The sequence below is a fragment of the Apodemus sylvaticus genome, chromosome 22, assembly GCF_947179515.1.
Source record: "Apodemus sylvaticus chromosome 22, mApoSyl1.1, whole genome shotgun sequence".
Classification (NCBI taxonomy): domain Eukaryota; kingdom Metazoa; phylum Chordata; class Mammalia; order Rodentia; family Muridae; genus Apodemus; species Apodemus sylvaticus.
Genome location: NC_067493.1, coordinates 22,822,619 through 22,846,696, shown reverse-complemented (window position 1 = coordinate 22,846,696; position 24,078 = coordinate 22,822,619). Strand labels below are relative to the sequence as shown.

General features: G+C 46.0%; 3 protein-coding genes across 5 annotated transcripts in view; 1 reads left to right on the top strand and 2 right to left on the bottom strand.

Annotated features, from left to right (window-relative positions):
• Eif2ak1 (eukaryotic translation initiation factor 2 alpha kinase 1) overlaps positions 1-14,257 on the top strand; it is a 34,685-nt gene extending 20,428 nt beyond the window's left edge. For both annotated transcript variants that reach the window (XM_052168737.1, XM_052168736.1), the window contains exons 11-15: positions 1,701-1,801; positions 8,538-8,649; positions 8,854-8,936; positions 10,649-10,882; positions 13,341-14,257. In XM_052168737.1, the coding sequence (XP_052024697.1) occupies positions 1,701-1,801; positions 8,538-8,649; positions 8,854-8,936; positions 10,649-10,882; positions 13,341-13,475 (665 nt within the window). In that variant the 3' untranslated portion in view covers positions 13,476-14,257. The remainder of the gene's footprint in view (positions 1-1,700; positions 1,802-8,537; positions 8,650-8,853; positions 8,937-10,648; positions 10,883-13,340) is intronic.
• Ankrd61 (ankyrin repeat domain 61) lies at positions 3,032-6,176 on the bottom strand. The gene is given in 3 exon segments (XM_052168787.1): positions 3,032-4,112; positions 4,549-4,646; positions 5,837-6,176. Coding segments are annotated over 3 exon segments (1,392 nt in total). The 5' UTR covers positions 6,050-6,176.
• Aimp2 (aminoacyl tRNA synthetase complex interacting multifunctional protein 2) lies at positions 14,253-24,076 on the bottom strand. Of its 2 annotated transcripts, none has more exons than XM_052168739.1 (4): positions 23,849-24,076; positions 19,147-19,353; positions 17,012-17,243; positions 14,253-14,753 (listed from the first exon to the last, which is right to left on the bottom strand). In XM_052168739.1, exons 1-4 carry the CDS (start codon positions 23,981-23,983, stop codon positions 14,365-14,367), a joined length of 963 nt encoding a protein of 320 aa, XP_052024699.1. In that variant the 5' UTR covers positions 23,984-24,076; the 3' UTR covers positions 14,253-14,364. The 2 variants fall into 2 exon arrangements, with proteins under 2 accessions (XP_052024699.1, XP_052024701.1); XM_052168741.1 differs by having other exon boundaries at positions 23,969-24,076.
• Positions 24,077-24,078: the final 2 nt, after the last annotated feature.

The window sequence follows — 24,078 nt, the reverse complement described above, 5'->3', positions numbered from 1 at the left end:
AAATTTTTTATGCACCCAAGTCCCCCATTCATCCCCCCCATCCCTTCATATCCACCCTCTGCCTGTACAACATCTGCCACAAAATATAATAAATAAATAAATAAATAAGTACACCTTTACCTGCAAATGTTCATTGCAGTGAGTCATTGGTCTTGTTCGAGGCCTCTGGCTTGTGCTGCACTATCCATCCCGGATCCTCACAGGGACTCCTCCTGGGTATCCTGTTGTTGCCTGGTGTCAAGGAGATCCTGCAGCCATGGATCTGCAGGACTGGCCCTTTTACTCAGTCCAGCAGGTCATAGATGGCGTAGATGTTGGGGTGGACCAACTCAGGGCCCTGGATCTGGGCCTGGGTGGTAGCTGAGTTAGTCTTCCCACCTCTCCTGTATCCACACCACCAGGGTCATCTCCCCTTCACTGCTTGGGATAGCTCACCCAATGCTGCAGTTAGAAAGGGGCAAGATCAGCCCTCCAGCTCGCAAGTCCTCCAGGCCAGCTCACCTGCACCCACACCACCCGAGCCACCTCTACTGTGCTGCCCAGTCAGGGTGCAGGGCCCTGCTCCCCCGAGTGCCACAGCTGGGCAGGGCCAGCTCTTCCATGTGCTGACTGCTGTAGGTGGCAAGGGAGTAGGCATCACCTCTTCACACATGCTACGTCACAGCAGACAAGGGGCAGGGCCAGCTTTCCCACGCTCACACTCTGGGGACTCATGCCCTGGGGCCCGCTTACCCTCACCCCCACCACCAGTGCCAACTCTCCTGTGCTGCCCAAGCGAGGTGCAAGGCCCAGTCTCCGAAGTGTTGTAGCTGGTGAGAGGTGGGGCCAGCCCTCCTGTCTCACATCTTACGTTGTATCGTGACATTGATTTCTATACGTGTTAGGCTGCATTCATGTCTAGCCTGAGAAGCATGACGTCAGCGGGCTTCAGGCCGGATGTGCCGTAAACCATTAAAAACCAGCAAGTTAACTTGTAGACTTTAATAGATGACTTTCTTCTTTCCTCCTGTGCTTTTACTCTACTCAGCACTCCGTCATTTCTAGCAAATATGACACAGATGGCTAGAAGCTTATGCCTTGGGAAAGACTTTACTCCCTCACAGCCCTTTTGATAATAATGTCTTAATCTAGTGTGGACTCGGCAGTAGAGTAACCTTAGACTCCAGCATGTTAAGAGTCAAAGAGGAGGGCTGAAGAGATGGCTCAGCCGTTAAGAACACTGACTGCTCTTCCGAAGGTCCTGAGTTCAATTCCCAGCAGCCACACAGTGGCTCACAACCATCTTTAATGAAATCTGATGCCCTCTTCTGGTGTTTCTGAAGACAGCTATGGTATACTCACATATAATAAATAAATCTTTAGAAAAAAAAAAGCATCAAAGAGGACTACCACTGTAATTTAGCCTCTTAATTCCTGGTCATTGCTTAGAAAGTTGTCAGTACAGTGTCTGGCAGAGCTTAGAGGTACCATTTTGGAAACACAGTGTCAGTGTTGGGTTTCAGTCTGTGATGTTTTACTTTAATAACCTTTAATAACGGAGAATTCTTTCTCCTTAGTTCTATGTTTTAGACCATTCTGCATGTTTGACTGTTTAAGTGACAAAGGTTAATTTGTTGAGAGCTTTTAACATTTAGATGTTAATGTCGTTTAATGAGTTTAAAGAAATAGGGACATGAAACCATTTGTTTTTAAAATTCCAGGTCCCTATGTTATGGCCAGTGTTGCAACAAAAATTTTTCAAGAATTGGTGGAAGGTGTCTTTTACATACATAACATGGGCATTGTCCACAGAGATCTGAAGGTAAGCAGACTGCTACATTGTGAGCACAGCAATGGCGTCTCAGGGGATGATTTGATGTGGGCTCATAGGGTACAGTGAAGTGACATACCTTTATCTTTTAGGAGGTTGTCATTGCTGCCATATAACTTGTTACCCCGAAGGTCCAGAACTCCTGGTTGGGAGGATGGCTCAGCCAGTAAAGTGCTTGTCATGCCAGCATGAGGAATTGAGTTTGTATCTCTAGACTCTACCTGAAGAGTCAGGTACAGTGGCACTCGCCTGAACTCTCAGTGCTAGGGAAGCAGAGACAAGAGGATTCCTGGGCTCCCTGGCTGTCCGTTAGGTCATAATTGAGGAAGGTGTCCATTGTTAACTTTTGGCGTATGTATATATAAATACATATTCACGTACACGCGCACACACACCCACATACACACACACAGCAACTTCTCCCCCAATACTAAAAATGAAGCCCTTAGATTGAATTTAAAAATAGTTATTTGGGGTCATTTGAGCATTGTCTTAAAGTATGAATATAGTAAGGTATATTGCTTTCTAATGTAACTGGTGATGGTGAATATACTCAGTGTTAGTAGAAGTCATATCTCATTGGTTAAAATATGTTTCTAGGAAATGTTTTTTTTTTTTTAATTTGGTTGTTTTTTTAAAAAAAAAAAAAAACTTTAAGAAAAAAAAAAGGCTGGGCGGTGGGGTGGTTGCTGTTAATCCCAGCACTTGGAAAGCGGAGGTGAGCAGATCTCTGTGAGTTTAAGGCCAGCTTGGTCTATAGAGCAAGTTCTAGGACAGCCAGGGCTACACAGAGAAACCTTGTGAGGGTGAGGGTGTGGGTGGGTGGCAAACAGACAGTCTGACAAACATCTTTTATTCCAGCACTAGAGGTCCTCAGGGTTGTGTCTCAAGGACTTAAACTAAAATCAAATCCTAAAACCCTCAGACCAAACCAAAATGAAAATACAAACCCAGTGGGCAACTTGAAGTTAGCGTGAACTACATAGTGAGATCAAAAAACCAAAATAAACCACCCATGAAACAAACAAACAAACAAACAGAACCCCCATAGGACTGTTGTAGTTTTAATTCCTAAAAGACCATCAAGGAAAGATAAATTGTGCTTTCCTTTTTGGCTGACACATCTTAAGGCAATCAGCCCTCTTTTCAGGCCAGAATTAAATCATAGGAAGGTATCAAATGAAACTTTGGAACACCATGACAGTTAATGTGCAAGTCACTTTAATTTTTGGAGGGATTAGGGACCAGTAGTTTGTGCGTTGCAGTGTAAAGTGAAGTCCAAGTGTTTTCTGGTATCTGTCTAGCCAGAAAAAATAGTTTGAGTTGCTGAGGCTCTGGCACAGAGGCGCGGGGTTCTCACTTCAGCAGGTAGGTGAAGTCGTAAATGCCGTATATGGAGTTCCAGAGCTTGGCCGGCAGCAGCTTCTTGAGGTGGAGTTTGTGCTTCTCCCCATAAACATTTCTGATGTTTCTCTTACAGATGGCCTCTAGGGTTAAAGGCTTTTTCGATAACTTTATTAGGGTTTCCCTTAAGAGGTGGAATTCTGGCAGCATGATTCCTGCCGGTAGGACCCCTTGTTTATTGCTCAGTCTTAAAGGATAAGTGCGGTAGAGCAGCCTGGCCAGAAGCGTGACATCTCTAATGTTGGAACTGCGCTGAAGATACATATAAATCGGAGATTCCCCATTTCTTGTTAAAATGTTAACGTTTGCCTCAAATTCCAGCAAGAGATTGATGATCACTTCTCTGCCTCCAAAGCAGGCCTCGTGCAGAGCTGTCTGGCCCTCGTGGTCCTGGGCATTGACCTGGGCTCCATGACTTAGCAGCAGCCGGATGCAACCCACCCCGGCTGCCAGCAGTCGGCCGGCCTTGCTCGATGCAGTGCACACTGCCAGCTTCAGGGCGGTGTTTCCGGTGGAGGAGATGGCACAGTTCACGTTGGCCCCACAGGCAATGAGGGTCTCGATCATGTTTTTGTTCAGTATGTCTGCAGCCATGTGGAGGGGCGTCATGCTGGATTCATTAATAGCATTGACCTGGGCACCATTTTGAGCCAAAAAGGAGAGAACTGGATAGGTCCCATATGTTATGGCCAGATGAAGGGGTGAGTGTTTGTTGCTGTTGTCTACCCGGGCATTAACTTGAGCTCCGTGGTCACACAAAATTCGCAGACACAAGACAGCATTATTCTGAATGTCCGTCAGGATCTTTTGGATCCGAGTGCTGGGTTTGGTCCATGTAGTGGAAGTGACTGGCCAGTTCAGCAGCATCAGGTGAAGAGTCGTGAGGCCTTGGGCGTCCCTGGAAGGGATTTACCACGTGTTAAACTGGGGGCACCTCAGTGAGGGACAGTGAAGAATTAGTGCTCAGGAAGGCAACTTTTCTTTGATGAAGCAAAATGGTTCACTGGAGAGTAATAAATAAGCCCACCATCTATTTGGTCTCTCCTCCCAACCCATATTGTCAGATTTCTGAGTGGTGCCCGACTTTCTGTTTTCTACAGGTGAGCCATTATATTGTGTGAGTTCTTTAGCTTGCTGGATACCATTCTTGTATTAGTCCTCACCTTGTCAGCACAGTAAGTTTCATCCGAATGTAATCTGTACACAGAATGGCACATATTATCTGACTCACACACACACACACACACACACACACACACACACACACACACACTCACTCACACTCACACACACCCCTCCTAACTTAGGCCCAACAGCATGCTGAGGTAACTCACCTTACTTCTGGGTCAGCACCGTGCTGTAACAAGCAAAGCAAACTTTGTGGCTTGCGGTATTCGGCGGCCAGATGGATGGGAAAGATAGGCTGTGTCTGCTGCAGGGAAACCGCAGTGCATTACAAACATGGCTACTCGATGCTGACTGGGCCACAGTCTGAGCACTTTAGCAGTGGTTTAGCTTTGCTTTACCTCATGCACTGAAATGTTGTGTTTATTTGTTTGTTTTTGCTTTTGCTTTTTGGAGAAAGTTTCCCTAAGTAGACGGGGCCTGAATCTCACAGGCAGATCCGCCTGCCTCTGCCGCCTGAGGCATGTGCCGCCATCCCTAGCGAAAGCTTTTCTTCTTGTATTTAAATGGCCCATAACTGGGAAATTTAAATTATAGGCTCTGTGTTTTAGAACTGAGCATGTTAGTGCACACTTGTACCTAATCCGAGCCCCTGGGAGGTGGAGGTGGAGGTGGAGGAGAGTCGGGAGTACAGGCCTTCTCTGGCTATAAAGACCAGGAGCAAATTGCTTTGAAATCATTGAATCCTTAATTAACCCACACATTGAATAACAAGACCATGTTACATTTTTTTTAGGTCTTGCCAAAGCCATTATCAGCTATAAGACGTGGGTTTCCAAGGATTCATAGATATTGCAGTGTATTTAGCAGAGCTGATTATATTAGTTCTTAAAATACACCGCGTCTGCAGGATGGCAGGCGAGTGAGGCAAAGGGGTGCGTGCCCGCCCTGCCCTCCACCCCCCAGCCCAGCGGCTTTCCGTTTGTTTTCTTATTTTAGAGAAGAAAAAAGAGAAAGCTGATTACAAAAGCAAGGATCAGCCAGCTTTGGGGGCTCCTACCTGCAAAGCCAGCACCCGGGAAGTGGAGACGGAAGGATGCTTGCAAGTTTTAGGCCAGCGCAGATAACATGGCCCCGCTAGGCCAGCCTGAACTGTAGAGTAAACCCAGCCTCAAACAAGCAACCAACCGACCAACCAAACCGAACATCTAGAGAGGTGTGGGTAGGAAGTGAAAGATAATTCACCCACATGGCATCGCCGCTGTGGGTGCATTCTGGAAGGAGGTTACTCTTCCCAGCCACACGAGATGTGTTTCATCCATCCATCTGTCCGTCCATCCATCCATCCATGTGTGGGAGTGCAAGGAGGAGTTGCAGGCTAGGTAGGGTATGTATACTGGCCCTGGGTGATGGTCTGCGGAGCCCTGTGTTTTCTGAGGTCCTTCAGTGCTGGGATCAGAAGGGTGTTTCTTGAATGTGACAGAGTGTAGGGAGTACCTGACTCAGGAGTCTGTAGCCGGTGGAGCTGGCCAGGATGGTCAGGGGCTGGTTGACAGGGTGGGTTCTGAGAAGTGTCTTGATTGTGTGACAGTCTTCCTTGATGATGGCCTCATAGAGTTTAGAGTGCAATGCTGTGGCCAGGCTCTCCTCCAGCAACATGGCGCTGTCGGCTACCAGGTCTCTGCTTCCCCTCTTGGTTATGTTTCCCATGAGAACGGCTTTAGAGCAAGGGTTTGCAGGCGAGGGAGGCTGCTGTGGACTTGGTCAGTTTCCTCTCTTACGATGATGGTCCCTTTGGCCCAGTTCTAGAACTGTTCTAGAATTGTGCTTGTCAACAGAATCCTTTGTTCGGTCCTTTTTTTTTTTTTTTCTTTTGACACAAGTTTTCTCTGTGTAGCCCAGGGTGTCCTGGAATTCTCTGTGTAAATCAGGCTGGCCTCAAATGCAGAGACCCACCAGCCTCGGCCTCCTAAGGGCTCGGATTAAATGTGTGCACTGAATCCATTTCTATAGTGGAGACAGCACGTGACACTCTTCCCTCAGTATACAGTATCGTTTCTCAGCTTTTACACCCAAACTGGCGCCTTATAGTTAAAATCATTTCTTTTCCCTTACATGTCAACTGTAACTAAATCCAATTAGGCCTGTGAGATGGCCATGCCTACCACCAAGAGGGACCACCTGAGCTCTATCCTGGTGACACACACAGTGGGACTCCTGCAGGTTGTCCTTTGACCTCCTTCTTCATGCCATGCCGTGCATGCACACACATTAAAAAAAATTCTTTTATGTTGATAAATACCCTGTAGCTATCTTCAAGCACACCAGATCCCATTATAGATGGTTGTGAGCCACCGGGTGGGTGCTGGGAATTGAACTCAGGATCTCTGGAAGAGCAGCTAGTGCTCTTAACCGCTGAGCCATCTCTCACACATGATTTTTCAAAAACAAAACTCTTAGCAGGATCAAAACAGAGTAGGACGTATATTAACATAAAAATGAATTACATTTAATGTAACATTGTAACTTTTAATCTGTTGCTTTAAAAAGTAAAATCTTTTCTCCCAGTTACATGGTAATATTGTTGCTGTTATTTGAAACAGTCTCTTGCAGCTCTGGCTTGCTTCAAACTTGCTTTGTAGCTGACGGTGTCCTTGACCTGGTCTTGCCACCGCCTCTCTAGTGTGGATTGCCCCATGCCCTGCTTTATGCCCTGCTAGAGTGAGGACCCGTCTTTGTTCATGCTAGACAAGCACTCCGCCAGCTGAGCTACACCTAAGTTTTCATTTCCTAAATTAAAACTTGTTCCTGAGTGGCTGGCACTCAGCAACTTTGGGACTTAGGTGTGTGAGTGTATGTGTAGCATGCTCTGTGTGTGTGTGTGTGTGTGTGTGTGTGTGGCATGGTCTCTGTGTGAGTGTGGGGGGGGTATGTGCGTATATTTATGTGTGTATGTTGTATGAGTGTATATGTAGTGTGTGTATATGTGGTGTGGGTGTATATGTGACATTCACAGTGTGGTGTGGTGTGGTGTGTGTGTGTGTGATGTGTGTCTATATTATATGAGTATATATGTGGCATGCTCAGTGTGTATGTGTGTGTATGTATTTGTGTGTGAGTGTTGTATGAGTGTATATGTGGTGTGTGTATGTGTGGTGTTTGTGGCATGCTCAGTGTGGTGTGTATGTATTTATGTGTGTATGTTGTATGAGTATATATATGGCATGCTCTGTGTGTGTGTGGTGTGTGTGGTATGTATGTGTTTGTGTGTGTGTTGTATGAGTGTATATGGTATGTCTGTGGTGTAAGTATATATGTGGCATTCTCAGTGTGTGTGTGGTGTGTATATTTGTATACGTGTGTTATATGAGTGTGTATGTGGCATGCTCTGTGTATGGTGTGTGGTGTGTGTATGTAGTGTGTGTGTGTGTGTGTGGTGTATGTATTTGTGTGTGGTGTGAGTGTATATGTGGTGTGTGTGGGTATGAGTGTGTGTGGTGTGAGTGTATATGTGGCAGGCTCTGTGTATGTGGTGTGTGTGTGGTGTATGTATTTGTGTGTGTAATGTATGAGTGTATATGTGGTGTGTGTGTGGTGTGTGAGTGTATATGTGGCATGCTCGGTGTGTGGTGTGTGTATGTGGTGTATGTATTTGTGTGTGGTGTATGAGTGTGTATGTGGTGTGTGTGTGTTGTGAGTGTATATATGGCATGCAATGTGTGTGTGCTGTGTGTGAGGCAGAAGAGGATTTTGGATGACCTACTCTTTGACTCTCTCCCTTCTTCTCTTGATGCTGTGTCTCTCACAGAACCCGGGGCTAGGAGGCTGACAGCCAGTAGGCCAGTGATCCTCCTGTGTCTTCCGTATGATGATCCAGGGTTACAGGCACTCCTGGGCCACACCCTGTTCTTCACCTGAGCGGTAGAGACGTGACCCCTGCTCCATGTGCCTGCACAGCTGGCACTTCCTCACTGTGCTGCCCCTAGCCCAGCATGAGAGAGGGCTTTTCTTACAGTCCTTGATAGCTTGGGACTCAGCCATGTAAACCTAACTGGCTCCATATTCATAGTGATCCCCCTGCCTCTGCTTCCCAGTTGTGGCATTACAGGTGTAAACCTCCATGCCTGGCACTCAACAACTCTTAAGTTTTCACTGTTTGTTTTAGGAAAACTGAGTTGATTTCTATGCTTATTTGTAGCCTAGAAATATTTTTCTTCATGGCCCTGATCAGCAAGTAAAAATAGGAGACTTTGGCCTGGCCTGTGCAGACATCATCCAGAACGCAGACTGGACCAACAGAAATGGGAAAGGTGAGAATTTATTTGTCTACTTGTTTTCTTTATTTTTGCATTTAAAAATAGAAAGAGACATAGTTGAACATGCCTTTCCATTCTGAGGATCTCAGAGTTTTCATAAGCAAAGCTCAGGTGAGGCCAGCAGGCAGACGTCCCCTCAGGAGCTGCAGGGGTTTGCTGGCTTCACAGTAGCTGGCTTAATGGCCTTTTCAATCGCAGGAACACCGACACACACAGCCAGAGTGGGCACTTGTCTCTACGCGTCCCCTGAGCAGCTGGAAGGGTCGGAGTATGATGCCAAGGTACTGTTTGTCCCCCCTTCCTCCATACGTGCAGTTCTGTGGCAGGGTTGTTCCGCCATAGCTGAGTCCTGCAGGTGGTCTGTCTCATCAGACAAGCCAGCAAGAATATTTCCAAGGCTGGAGAGCTGGCTTGGCTGAAAGTGTATGTGTATGCACGCGCGCGCACACACACACACAATATCAAAAAGGAAAAGATTGCATTTCACCCAACTGTATGTGCATTGTCCTTTAGGCTATGTGACTATTTCAAATTCCACGGCTGTCACTAAATGTTGAAGTCAGCTTTCCCTTTAAAATGTCACCATTCATGTCAGGAAGCAAGACTTCATGGAGGCCTCTTCAGCCATTCACTCTCTGACTGTAAACTTAGGTAAACAGATGGTACAGGGAAGTGTGCCACCGACTCTTCTTGGGAGAGAATACAGATGCTGTAAGGTTTTAACACTCTTTATTCCTTGAAAAATGTTAAAATAGTCTTTTCAGTTTTGTTTTTAATTTTAAAAGCATTCTACTTTTTCTCTAGTACCTTCCTGGTACTGAGGATTGAGGCCATGGCTTGCATGTGCTAGTCTAGTGCTCCAGCACTGCGGTGTGCTCCAAGCTCCTTTTTAACTTTATGAGACAGGATCTGTATGGCCTCCCACCTGGACCCCCTAAGTGCTGGGATTGCAGACATGGGCTACCAGTTCTGGTTCTTGAAATAAATCCCAGATAATAAAAGATTTATTTATTTTATGTATGTGAGTACACTATCTCTTCAGATACACTGGAAGAGGGAAGACGGTATGGGATGGTTGTGAGCCACCATGTAGTTGCTGGGAATTGAACTCAGGACCTCTGGAAAAGCCGACAGTGCTCTTAACTGCTGAGCCATCTCCCCAGCCCCCACAGTGATCTTTCTAAAGAATCATTTCATTTTGGTTTTTAGTGACTAGAAAAGAGTTGCCAGGAAACTTCCTTGCTACCCTTAAGAGCCTATCTTCCTAATAAGCTCTCATTAGGGAAGGTAGGGCAGGTTTCTGCATGGTAACAGGAATGCACGGGGCTGGCCAGCTGGCTAGATGGCTAAGAGGCTTCTTTCAGAAGACCAGAGTTTGGTTCCCAGCACCTGTATCAGGCTGCTTACTTGGAATTCCAGGTCCATGCGATGATGCCCTCTTCTGGCTTCTTAGGACACCCTTACATATCACACACACACACACACACACACACACACATACACACACACACACATTCACACACACACACACACACTCACAATTGGTCTTTAAAAAATGTGTTCTATTATGAAGAGGCAGAGTTTAGCCTTAGTAGGACCTGGTGATAGTCTACTGTTGCTAATAGAGGAGTTGTGAATTGGTCATTGTGCCTGGGTCATTCTGTCAGGCCTGGATTATGGTGGGGTGGTGGGACAGTGTCCCTGTTGTATAGGGCAATGACTGTAGTGACTTTTGGGAGATACTCCTACCCTTCATCTGACCACTATCTTCCAGGCTTGTGTATACCCTTTGGGTATCGAAGGAATGGGGTTATGAAGGTCTCGGACACCTCTTACCTGAGTCAGATTCCTGCTTTTCAGGCCTGAGACACCCTGCTGTGTTCCCTTCTTTGGGGATGCTGTAAGGGACATCCTTACTTGAAAGGCTGTACTGTTAGAGGTGCCCTCCTAATTTTATAACACACTTTGCATGCCCTGTTTCCCTCCTCTGCAGTCAGATATGTATAGCTTGGGTGTGATCCTGCTTGAGCTCTTCCAGCCATTTGGGACAGAAATGGAGCGAGCCACAGTCTTAACAGGTGTAAGGACTGGTCGGATACCCGAATCCCTCAGTAAAAGGTGCCCGGTGCAAGCCAAGTATATCCAGCTCCTAACCGGGAGGAATGCGTCACAGAGACCATCTGCTCTTCAGCTGCTGCAGAGCGAACTTTTTCAAGCAACTGGAAATGTATGTAGCATTTTCTTTTTTAATAGTTACTGAATGTTTTAGTTTGGGTTGGGTATGCTTGTACGAGTCTGTCTGTCTGTCTGTCTATCTATCCATTGACAGGTTTATTAATTTTAAATATATTTTTATCTTATTGTGTGTGTGAACAAAGTGCACACACGATGCTCTGCCTCTTAAGTGCTGGGATTGCAGACTTGAACCGTCAACTCCAAGAGCTTTCAATAAGCTCGTCTTCCAGTGGCTCTCGACTCTGAGGTTGACATTGCTAATCTCCCTTTCACAGATAAGAAAGCCAAGATTTGGGTTAAATAATTTGCCACACAGAGACAGATACTGTTCCTACTAAGTGAATTATACTCATGGTAATTTAAGAATCTAGCTGTCTAGCCTTGAGTCTGTTTATCCTTAGTGCTCAGGCTGTTTTGAATGTTAGAAATTCCTTGGCAGAAAGCTCCCTGTGCTGGTGAGATGGCTCAGCAGTTAAAGGCACTTGGCAGACAGACCTCACACCCCAAATTGAATTCCCCAGAAACCATGGAAAGGCAGCGAGAACAGAGCACCCCACAAAACCTTGTCCTCTGACTCCCATATATGTTCCAGAGCATGTGTACTTCCTCCCAACCATAAACACGCCTAATAAAAATGAAGCCCTGCCCTGTGCTAGGGACAGACTGTCACAACATGGCTTCAAAGTAATTTCAAGTACAGCTCTTCAAACCAGCACCTTTGTTTCACAGTGGCCTGTGAAGGCTAACAGTTTTCTTTTCATGCTGAGGAAAGTATAAAGCTCAAAATAGAATCTGTGTTAGTTGTGAATTGCATTTCACAACTATGAGTTTTAGGGTTTATGAAAACAAAATAGTTTAAACCTATACTTAGTTGCCTGAGAGTTTCAGGTACTGAATTTATACAGAACCCACAGGCATATCTGTACCACCGAAGCAATTGCACACTGCCAACTACTGTCCTAAACTTAGTCTAGGCCATAGGTTTCTTGGGTGTTTTTGTTGTTGCTTTTCTGTCCTCATATATCTCAGGAGGAATGTTTTATTTTTTCTTTCCTAACCATGATTTCCCCAGATGATTGTACTAATGTACACAAAGAGGGCAGTGACTCTAAGCAGGACAGGAATTGACAGTAGTGGTAGGCCCGTGGTCTCTGCATAGCTTTTAGCATGCCACTTGTCTGAAGCTGGCTTTTTCCTGCCCTATGGCTATGGTGCCAAGATACCATCTCCTCTGCATGTTGAGATAGTGGGTGATTCATCCCTTTCTTGCTCTAGAAACCCTAAGTTTTCATTAAAGGTTGATTCAAAATATAGTCTTTAGTGAAGCTGGCCAGCAGAAGTTCATATGCAAAGTTTACATGGTAACCATGGAACCAAGTTACAAGTGTGTGTGTGTGTAGATATATGTATACATACATCATGTTCTAACTAGGTTACAGTTCTGTGTTGGGTCACAGTGGCCTATGGGCCCTAGGTTGGTCTTGGATCCCTAGTGCTTTGTTGCTGCAAGTATGGTCTCTAGACCAGCAGCCTGCAGTAGGATCCGCAGGCTGTGCTCAGTATTTGGACGGCAGTGCATGTCAGACTTTCCGGCTGTAGTCTCCAGGTCAGCAAAGGCATGGACTGTGGGCATCTGATAGCACAGCATTCTCTGGCCCTCCCTTCTCTTCTCCCCCCCCCCCACCCCCCCCAGCCAACAAATTCTGGGAGGACAATGGCTAGAGTTCTTCACTTTATGGATCCCAGAAGTGACTATGATTGGCACTAGCTTGTGCACCAGTTATAGTGATTATCTGAAAGATAAGCTGGGAGCTGGGGAGGTGGTTAAGAAGGCTGCTTGCCTCAGAAACATCACTGTTGGAAAAACAGTTCAGCAAGTAAGGGCCCTTACTTTAAGTCAAGTGTGGTCATCAGTCCAATCCTCAGTCATACATAGTGGAAGTAAAGAATAGACTGGCAAATCTCTTCTGATAGCCAAAAGTGCATCCTAGTATACATACACACCCATACACAACAATTTGTAAATGCTAAGATCTAATTTCTAAATTAAAAAACAAACAAAAAAAAATTTAAATAGCCAAGTTTGGTGGCTTGCACCTATAATCCTAGTGGTGATGAGATGGGCGGTGGGAAGCAGAATATCCTTGGAGGTCCATGATCCAGCTAGCTTGGCCTGATTGTCAAGTGACGTTCCAAGTCAGTACCTGGTGAGTTAACAGATGTACCAGCGCCAAGGACTAACTCTGAAGGAAGACACCCAAAAATCATTAATGGAGTGGGCTGAAGGGTGTCACTTAATTATAGTACTCTGTGGCAACTTGACACTTGAGCCTTGCAGGGGTGACTAGTGCTATTCAGACTATGACAGGTGCTGTTCAGGCCCAGCGAGGATGTCTGAACACTTCAAAGGCCAGGCCATTTTAATGGAGTCTAAACTGTTTTCTTTCCAGGTTAATCTCACATTGCAGATGAAGATAATAGAGCAAGAGAAGGAAATTGAAGAACTAAAGAAACAACTAAGTCTCCTTTCTCAGGACAGGACTGAAGAGATGAGCGGGAAAATGGGGCCTACCTCTGTGGCCTGAATTATGCTGTCACTCATGTGAAAGTGGACTTAAAGTACAGTCAATAGGAATATAAATTTTCAACCCTTAGCTGAGGAGAGGTCTGACTCCCAATTGTACTTTACAAACCTGTGTAAAGATATAAAAGGACCCCTACTTCCTTTTCCTCAAGGAACCCTTCGATGACCCAAGACTGAACTAAATTAAGCCTCTCCTTCCTACCTTTTCCCAAGTTTTGATTCCTGAATTTCCTACTTAAGTGTTATGGCCGACCCCTGAACCTTCAGGTAAGATAGCACTTTCTTTAAGCCCTGCCTATTGACATCCTCTCTCCCCAAGGCTATACACAGAAATCAGTGCTCCCTCCCCCACAACTGCTTGTCCCCAGGATGTATGCCAGCCTGGCTGCTGTTGCTGTGACAGCTGCAAGTCTTCCTGGTCTTTTCATACTGCAGCCATGGCCAGTCACGAAGACACTTGATCACTCCTTGGCTCCAAACTTCTGTGGGCTGTGCACTGCCTGGAAGGTCAGAGTTCTGCTTCTTAGCACAGTGCACTCTTCCCGCATCATCCTGCAGCTTGCCCTCAAGTGATCTTAGCAGCTGACATGTTTTCTACCTTTACTTTGAGTAGTCTCTCAGGATCCATTTCCTTCTTAAAGCCTCAACTCCCCAAACTACCTGGAATTCTCAGACAACAATCTCTGATGCCATAAAGTGCCTGCCCCTGGCTGGCAGTCATCTCTGTGCATTGCACTTGGTTTTACTGACTTTAAAATGAAATAAAATAAAACCCATATATTATATGGTGCTTTTATTGATGCCTGACAATTGGACAAGTCCCTTTCTGATGACAGACTAGAAGCTGTACCATTCTTCCGTTGAACCCTGCGAAGACCAGCTGCTTGAATTCACTTAAGGAGCTGGAGGGCAGTGCTGAAGGGGGCCAGGTTCTCACAGGACTTAAGCCACCGCTGCACATTGGTGGGTGCTGCCCCACCGCTGCCCCCAGTCTGCTGGAGCACGGACCACAGCACCACATCTGCCACAGTGAGCTCATTCCCAACCAGCCACGGGCTTTTTCCCAAAGCGGAGTTCATGGAGCGGAACACGGCTGCTTTTTCTTTACTGCTCCCTTCTTTCAGCTGAAACATGGCGATATCCACCCAGCTATCGATGAGGGTTAGGTTGACGGCATTATGCTTCTGGCCAAATAGAGAGAACAGGAAACGTGCGATGTTCCCTTCTCCTTCAATGGGGCACATTGTTTGTACACTGAACTTCATCTGTGTCTTGGGCACTGGAAAGGAAAAGACCACCACAGAGTCGGTGTATATTGTGTAGAAGAGGGAACTCATCACATTCATGAACTGAAAGCAAGATAATTTTCAAAAACATGACCAACATCTGTAATATTCAAGAGCCTTTAAGTTTTGTTTGCTTGGTTTCCCAGACAGGGCTTTCCTATGTCACCTTGGCTGTCCTAGAACTCCCTCAGTAATCTAGGCTGGCCTCAACTGATCAAAGGCCTGTGCCACCACTACCCAGATGAGCCTTCAGTTTTTAAATTTTTGTTGTTTCTGAGATTATGTTTCATTGGCCAGCCTAAAGCTTGTTCTATAGCTCAGACTGACCAGGAACTCAGACATCCACCTTCCTCTGTTTCCTAAGTGCGAAGATAAAAGGCACCTTCCACCACCCCAGGTTTTTAAGTGCAACCTACTCCCTTAAGTGGCCAAGGCCCAATGAGCTGACTGTGGGTAAAGGCACCTGAGTTCAGTTCCCAGGGCTTATGAGCAGAAGGTATACTGCCACGGACCACCCGAGCCGGGTATCGGGGTCCCTGGGATGTTGGTTCTCGGGGCAGGTGGGTAAGGATTCTGCTGTGACAAACAGAAACAAACACAGGCAGTTTGAATCTGAGTGTACTTTGCTGCTCTCAAGCAAGGGTTTTTATGAACAGAGAAACAGGTGTTACAACTCTGAAAAGCTGTGTCCAGTGAAGCAGCCCAATAGAGGGGACATACAATAATCATTTGGTACAGCAAAATAAAAAATCATCCAAGTGTTAGAACTTCAAAAAGGGTGCTTCCAATAACAACAGCCAGATAGAACAAATATGGTCATTTGGTACATCAGAATATAAAAATCATCTAAGGTTAGGTGGCAAATTTCCAAGAATAAACTAATGAATTTTTATGATCAGTTACTGTTTAACTTCTAGCTCCTGTTTTTCTGTAAATCTTCAAAGCATAAATTTAAACTTTTTTTTATTATTTAAGGCTTTCTTAAAACAATATACCAAAACCTACTTCCGATGACATACATGTAGCCAAATAAAATATTACTGTTGGGAAAGTTTATATTTATCTATATCAGTTCTATCTTATAGATGATTTATAAAGTGAAGCGCTGGCTTTCCCAGAGACGAGGTCATGGTTAGTGACTGTGTCTCAAGGGATGGTTTTGTAGTCATGATACTCACTTGGATCTTAGCCTAGGCTACCAGGCACATCTCGTATATAGGAAAGGAATAGAAAATATCAGACAGCTAAGTTGCCATGAGAACTACAGCTCAATAATTTTTCTCCAGTGAAGAGCTCCACAACCGGTTCCAGGAGGCCTCTCCCTGTTGAAGTCAGTCAACTCAGTCTGTGGAACTTGTCACACAGTTCCTACTGGAGGTGGTATGGCAGTATACCTTCTACAGGACAACATAGAACTTGTTCCTGACCTACAGGCTTCCCCACCCCCCCATGCAAACACATATACACACACTAACTATATGCTTAAATAGAATCTTTAAGTGACTAAGTAGCCTTTCCACTCTTGTGTTTATGATGGTTTTCATCAAGCTGGACAGACCTTGGACCATCAGTTCCATCCCCTTGCCATTAAATTTCAAGGCTACAGCCCAGAAACTAAATGTTCCATTGATTGCCCAGGGCAAGGATCATCACATCACTGTGGATGTGAAGCTGAGGGCAGTTAAGGTATCGCTGGGTGGCCCAGCATAGAGGTGCATGTGGATAATTCTCTTTGGAAGATGAGACAAGAAAACCAAAGGCCAGAGTTTGAAGCTAGCTTGGGTTATGAATTGAGATAGTCTCAAAATAGGAAAGGTATTACTGAACGGGTGACAGGCAATAATGTGTTTCTACCTAAATGAAATTCATTCAGGAGAGGCATTTCTCTGTGGGACAATGAATAAATGATACCCTGATATCCTTTGTAGGCCAAACAGAAAGACATTGTTGTTCCTTGAATGAGTTTTTAAAATATGACCAGTGGGCAGGGGTAGTAACTATTCCCTTGCTTTGCAAGGTACACAGGAGAACCCTTCCTCCAAGGCTCGGCTCCCCTGGAATTGTCTCACTGAGAAACCCCTCTCTCCAGAGCACTGAGGGCATCTGGTGCCCAGACTTACCTCCCTCTCCAGTGGCCCCACAAGCTGGCTAGACTTGGAGAGGATTTCACTGAACAATAATTGGCTGTAGTCAGTGCTGTGGACGGTCCCATACCTTTGCTAAGTAAGTTCAACCAAATCCCCCCATTTACCATCCTTCCAAATCAGAGTGAAGCCCAGCTGGTGTTCGTGGCGGGACTGTTTTCTAGCCTGCTCCCCGAAACACTGGAGAAGATGCTCAGGTACGCTCTTGACAGATGAATGTGTGTGCACAGTGGACAGGACCCTGTAGCGTTCACAGAGCAGCCTGTGCAGCACAAGCAAGGACAGTGGTGGGGAGGCTGGGTTTGCATTGATCACGATGTCTTTCAGCGCCCCATAATCCTAAGGGAGAGATCAAAGGCTAAAGCCAACAAGAGTCAATGGCCAGGTGAGGGGGCGCACACCTTTAATCCCAGTGCTCTGGAGGCAGAGGCAGGGGATGAGCTCAGCAAGGGCTACCCAGAAACCTGTCTTGAAACAAAAGTGCCTCTGTGTTCACAAATGAACCAGGAACTACCCCCAAGAACTTTCCAGGGTCTAATGAGTCTCAAATCCCACTTAATGATGCTGATGTGACCCCACTTGACAGCTGGGGAGGCAAGCAGGTTATTCAAAGTCACTGAACTCAGTAGGAAGTGCTGGCGGACACAAGCCTGGAAGTCAACACGTTCTAACAGAGGTAGGAGGATCAGGAATTTGAGACATTGAGCTATTAAAGTGAGTCTGGGGACAGCCTGAGGAACATGAGACCCTATCTCCAAACAACAAAACCCAGAACAGGGAAGACAGCTCGGTCTGTAAAGTGTTTGCCTTAAAACATAAGGACCTGAGCTCAAGCTTCAAGACCAGGTAAAAGGCGTGCTTGTAATCCCAGAGCTCAGGAAGCGGTGGACAAAGGCTAGAACCTGCAGGTCTGGCCAGCTGGTTGCTGGTGAGCTCTAGGTCAGTGACAAAGACTGAGCAAACATGAGCATCACCGGAGAAAATGCCTCAGTTTGTTCTCCAGCCTTCACATGCACTTGCATACATGTGCACACGAAACTGTGCACACACAAGAGTGGGTGCGGGCTCCCTGTTCAGAGGCTCAACACTGTGTCTGAGCCTTCCCAGCACACTGACAGTCAGTGCCTGGCTGACTCCTTGGGGTCTGGTCAGGTCTTGGTTGCTTCCTCCGTGCATGAAAATATGCAGGACAGATGAGAAGGTGGGAGAAAGGACAATCTAAGGCAGAGCACCAAGGCTGTCAAAGCCCTGGGTGAGTCACACTTGCGCTGTTTGTACCGTTTTATCAGAATTCTAGAGATTACTTCTTTGGCTTCTTGGATGACTCTCCTTCATCCTCAAGCACTACTTTTGCAGAAATGGAACAGCCCTGCATATGGCCTGGTCCTCTAAGTAGGTAGAGTCCTATAAGTTTCAATCTTGAATGCTAGCTGATACAGTTACTTTCTGTAGTAGCAAGAGAGCTGCTACTGACCCGTCTCTCCAGCTCTTGACAACCTACCTATTCTTGACAGACCAAACTTAAGCAAAGTACATTTGAAGAGGAAGACTGGAACTGGCTTGTTGTGATGTACTTCAATGGGCGAGGTGAGGGGTTTTTTTGGTTTGTTTTTTGTTTTTTTTTTTTTTTTGGATTTGGTTTTATCGAGACAGGGCTTCTCTGTATAGTTCCGGCTGTCCTGGAACTCACTCTGTAGACCAGGCTGGCCTCGAACTCAGAAATCCACCTGCCTCTGCCTCCCAAGTGCCGGGATTATAGGTGTGCACCACCATCACCCAGCGAGGTGAGATTTTTATATCTGTGTAGCCAGGGCATTTCCTCAAAGAGTGGAGACACTTTTGTTTTATCTAGTGTCATCTAGAATGAGCTGGGCTGCCCCTTCCTCCCAGGGCTCAGAGGTAGCTGACACAGACTGAGACGACAGAATGCTAGGACTGCCCTCTTCTCTCTCTCTTCACCCCTCAGCATGGCAAGGGGCCTTATATGTAATCATTTTATTTATTTTTTTGAGACAGGGTCTCCCTGTAACCTAGAACTCATGATCCTCTTAGCCCAGGCCCCAAGCGCTGGTATCACAGGAGTGACACCCCGCCCCCCAACACACACACACTTAACAGCAGCTCTAGGTGCAATCATTTAGAAAGGAAATAAAGAAAACAAGCACTTTGCTCCACCTTGGAAAACTACAAAGCCAAGCCACTGGCAGCATTTTCTGGCACTCACAGACACCTGGTTTCTCACCTTTCCAAGCACGGAATTCAAGTCCAATGCGTTTGTGGTCGAAGTTGTGGGCTCGTCAGCTTGCAGGATGTTGGTTACGTCCAAGTCCGCATCTGGGGTATGAATCATCTTTGAAAGGCCATCAACTGCAGCCTTCAACTCATATAAGCGTTTTAAAATATCATCCTGGCGAGATTCGAGGGCTTGCAAAGATGACTCGGATGTTTCCTAAAGTTAGTTTATCACCAAATTAGTTTGTCACCAAATTTCCATCGTCTAAAAACGCATGGCTCAGTATATAAAAGGTGCTTTGCTGGAGGTCCTGACAATTTGAGTTCCTTCACCCAGACCCATGTAAAAGGAGAAACCAACTCCTACAAGTTGTTCTCTGACCTCTACATGCATGCATGGTAGGCAGCCTCCTCCCCACCAAAATAAGGAAATGTTTTTTAAAAAATTAAAACTCTAATGAAGCAACAGAACCTCCTTTCCTCCAGTCCAAGGGGCCCTGCAAACTGATTCACAAGTTGCTCTACAACATCACAGAAACATGACCCAGGCCCCAGGTGACTGTGAAGCAGTCCTATTTGAGGGTGAGGAGAACTTGTTGCTCTTCCAAAGGGTGTAGTTTGGTTCCCAGCACCTACATCAGGAGGCTCATAACTGACTACAACTCCAGATCCAGAGATCTGACCCCTCTTGGTCTCCACAAGCACCCACACACAGCATTCACTCACAGACATGTACACATACATATAAATATGAGTAAAAAATAAATCTTAAAAAAAGAGTTGATAGCCGGGCGGTGGTGGCGCACGCCTGTAATCCCAGCACTCTGGGAGGCAGAGGCAGGCAGATTTCTGAGTTCGAGGCCAGCCCGGTCTATAGAGTGAGTTCCAGGACAGCCAGGGCTATACAGAGAAACCCTGTCTCAAAAAAGCCAAATCTAAAAAAAAAAAAGTTGATTCTCTATTTCAGGTAAGTTAGATGAGAAAAATAAAGTGCAAATAAAACACTGCACCCCTCCCCCTCCAGCCCTTCTTTTCTGAGAGACAGTTTGACTGTATAGCTTTAAGTGGCCCAATGCTGTTTCAGTTTCTAGTGTGCTGGGATCACAGATGTGTACCACCACACCCAAAGCAAAAAATTCATCTCTTTTAAAATACAGGGAGGATCTTTGCTGTGTGTTGTTCAGGATGGCCTCTGGCTTCTGGACTCATGTGATCTTCCGACATAGGCCTCTCATTGTACCCAGAATCCTTTACTCTCAGTAACAGGCTAATTAAAAATACTTGGTTTAAGCCATATAGAGTGGTGTATACCTGTAATTCCAACATTTGGGAGGCTGTGGCAGGAGGATGAGGAGTTTAAATACTGCCTCAGCTGTTGCATAGCAAGTTAGAGGCCAGCATGGACTACGTGAGACACGCACCACACCTCAACCACACACCTTCCAAGACTATGTCTGAATGAGCAGACAAAAGATGGAGAGTGGTCAATATTACATAATTTATACAAAGAAAGGGGAGACTATTTTAAGGCAGTACTGGCATTCTCATATCTTGGTCACCTGGAGCATTCACTACTGAGATGATAACCCCACGAAGAGGAAACAGCTCATCCTTCATATCAATGCATCCTTTTTGCTAAGTACAGTCTGGCATGCATTAAGAAACCCATCATAGTTGCTGAGGAATAGATTTCAAATTACAGGCTTTATTTCGGTTTTTGAGATATTTATTTATTACATGCGCACACGTGAATGGAGGTCAGAGGACAGCACAAGGAGAGGGCACTGAATCTCTCCTTCCTCCGTGAGGATTCCACAGGTCAGTTTCAGATGCTTACTTACGGAGCCAAGAATTTTGTTCACGGAGCCACCTCACCAGCCCAGTTTTGTATCTGTGTGTTGGGAGGTGGGGGGAGGCTACAATTGCCTTAAAAGCAACTTCCTAAATGTTGGGATTATAGAGGTGCAACACCACATCCCATGGCCAGCACTTCAGTTTCTTTAACAGCTTGTGTTGTGATTTGTGTGTGTGTGTGTGTATGCAGTCTTCTTCATTTATACAAATAGCAATAGGAAGCCGTATCCCACCAGAGTCCAAGTAGCAGCATCTAGATCCAAACTGAATCAACATATGTTGAAGCAAGTGAATTCAATGGGACTGATTTCTGACTTCTAGTCCAGCTTGACGGAGGTTCTCGCTCAAGACCTATTTATCTCACTGCTACCTACCATGCTCACCTGCTGTTCCCTTGCAGAGAATAGACTGTGACCCAATGGTGTCATTTTATGTATTTAGAAGCAGTCAATTCTTTGTGTGGCTCTGATCTCAAATTACTTATCCATGTTGTTATCCTCTGCTAGAGGAATTGCTATAGCAGCAGGTTGGGTGCCATCTAAATGTTCATGAAACTCTGAGCGTGACATAGCTGTTGTCATCATGGAGTCAGAGTGGCTTTGATTATCCATGGGACCCTCATAAGATCTGGGTCATTAGCAAGCTCTTTGGAAGGGGGAGGGCTTATGAGGCTGAGCTGGAGCACCCTCCCCCAGGATATACAACCAGTTAATATTTGCCTGAAGTGCTTTCTATAGTGGTGTAGCTGCCTGAATACTGCCCACATTCCTGTATGTAACCCTGATTAAACTCACTGACTTTGGTAGAATTCTTTCTATGCTTCTACCCTGAAGCAAATGGGTGTTTTTTCAGGTCTCTCCAGGAAAGTAGTCACATAATATATCAACTTTTAAAGAAAGAAAGGCGGACTTAAGAAACTAGACAGGGTGGGGAGTGGAGGGATGGCTCAGAGTACTGCTCTTCTAGAGGACCCAAGTTCAACTCCCAGAACCACGTCAGGTGGTTCACAACTGCCTAGAACTCCAGTTCCAGGGACCCGACACCTCTGGTCTCTTTAGGCACTTAAGCTGACACACACACAAACACACACAAATTAAAAAGTGAAAATAATTCTTTAAAACAAAAATCATTTTAAAAAAACAAACAAACAAACTAGCCAGGGCTGGAGATGCAGCTCCCTGGTAGAGGTCTCATTGAGCATATGCAAAAGCCTGGACTCCATCTCCAGCACAAAATAAAGCTCTGCTGCTTGAATGAAGGTGATAGTCCCACTGGGGATTGTTTTTTGTTCCCTGGGAATGTACAGTTGCAGGTGCATTTGGCCATGCCTCTATGACAGTGTCTAGCTGAAGGACCACTGATCCGTGTCTGTTGTTGTTTTCACAGTTCTGTAGCTAGACAACTGTTAATATCACTAGGTTTTGAATTAACCAATTCTCTTCAGTGGAGGCGAGACAAAGGCTGACAAGGAGCAGGAAAATTGGCCACAACAGCATCTATTTACGTATTTGTCCAAAATGCCAGATTTCCTACCTGTTGGAAATTTGGGCTGTGATAATCAGTAGAAAATTGAATAGGGGGAGGGGAGGAATTGAATGGGGGGGGGGCTGAGAACGAAAAAGGAAGGGCATGACAACTTCTAAAGTATGTTGGGAGGATAAAGGTTATTGTAGATAAAAGGGAGAGCAGAGGCAGTCAGCTGGGGGAGTCTGGAGTGAACATGGCCAGAGTGATCTGGGAGATTGGCCAAGAGAGTGGCATAGCCAAATGGCGTAGTTATCTAGGGGCCAGAGGAACTGAGGAGAGGGAACCCAGCTCAGCACCAGGCTGGAGATTTCAGGGTAGGAGATGGAGTACACCAGTCAGGAGGGCCCTGTAACAGGTAGACTGCAGGATGCTGGGTGGACCTGAGGACCAGTATCTGCTTTGATATCTTAGGGCACCCAAGTTAATCATTTGACGACTAACAAAAATCTGCATAAGTCTTCAGGAAAAGAAATCAAACAATAGTGATAAGCAAGGCAAGATGATAATTTTGAATTAGGCAAGGTGGCACACACTTCTCACCCTAGGCCAAAGGAGGAAGAGCTCATGATCACCCTTGGCTACAAGAGTTCAAGGATAGCCTGGGCTACAAAAGCACTGTTTCTGCCCCACACCCCCACGGTCAGGAAACATGAAAAAGGACCTCAACTTATTTAGAAATTGGAGAAATCCAAATTATAACTACATTAGGATGTCTACATTATCCTGCCGGTAACAGCTTAAACCTGTATAACCACTCTGAAAAGGAACTTATAAAGTGGAAGGTAAACCTACCCACTAGGCCAGGAATTCCATTCCTATACAGGCTATTTAAATAGTCTATAAATTCCAGTGACTGTGAGTGGGGGCTGGGTAAATAAGTAAGCGGGGTGTGGCCAGGCAGTGTAGAGGAACATGATCACTATCTTTAAAACAAAATCTTGTACAGCGGCGTGTCAGACAACAGAACACATATTATGTTTCCAGTACAAGATTATATAGGTTAAGGAAAGACGCCACAACCTAACCGCGAAAAAACAACACATAACTACAGTAAAAGTAGAAACCTCTTGTAGAAAAGTTCAAGTGGGAAGGATGGGGCACTAAAACCGTCAACCTGGGTTACGGTAACCCTGGGATCGCTCTGAAAATTCCTCGGAATGCGCATTTTTTGTGTGGTTCACTTTTCTATGCGCCTGGCGATCGCGACAGGAACCCGCGGCAGCACTAATCTCGGTGGGTTTTGTGGGACCCAGCGCTAGACTGGACCGGGGATAGGGCAGGGCGCAGCGCGAACAGCGCCTGCGCACTAGGCAGGGGCCGCACGCTCCTACCTGCACGTGGCCCGCGTCGGTCGCGGGGCTGGTGGTCTTGCTGTGCACGTTGGGGAGCCGGTACATGCAGGTTGGAAGCTCTACACGCAGAGGTGCGCTGCCTCCATGATAGGGCTTTACCTGGTACATCGGCATGGTGGGAACCAAAGGAAGGTAGCAAGCGAGGGACTGGAACGCTCAGAGGCCACCCAAGGCCAGCTCAGACAGTAGCCGCCTTCTTTCCGACTCTC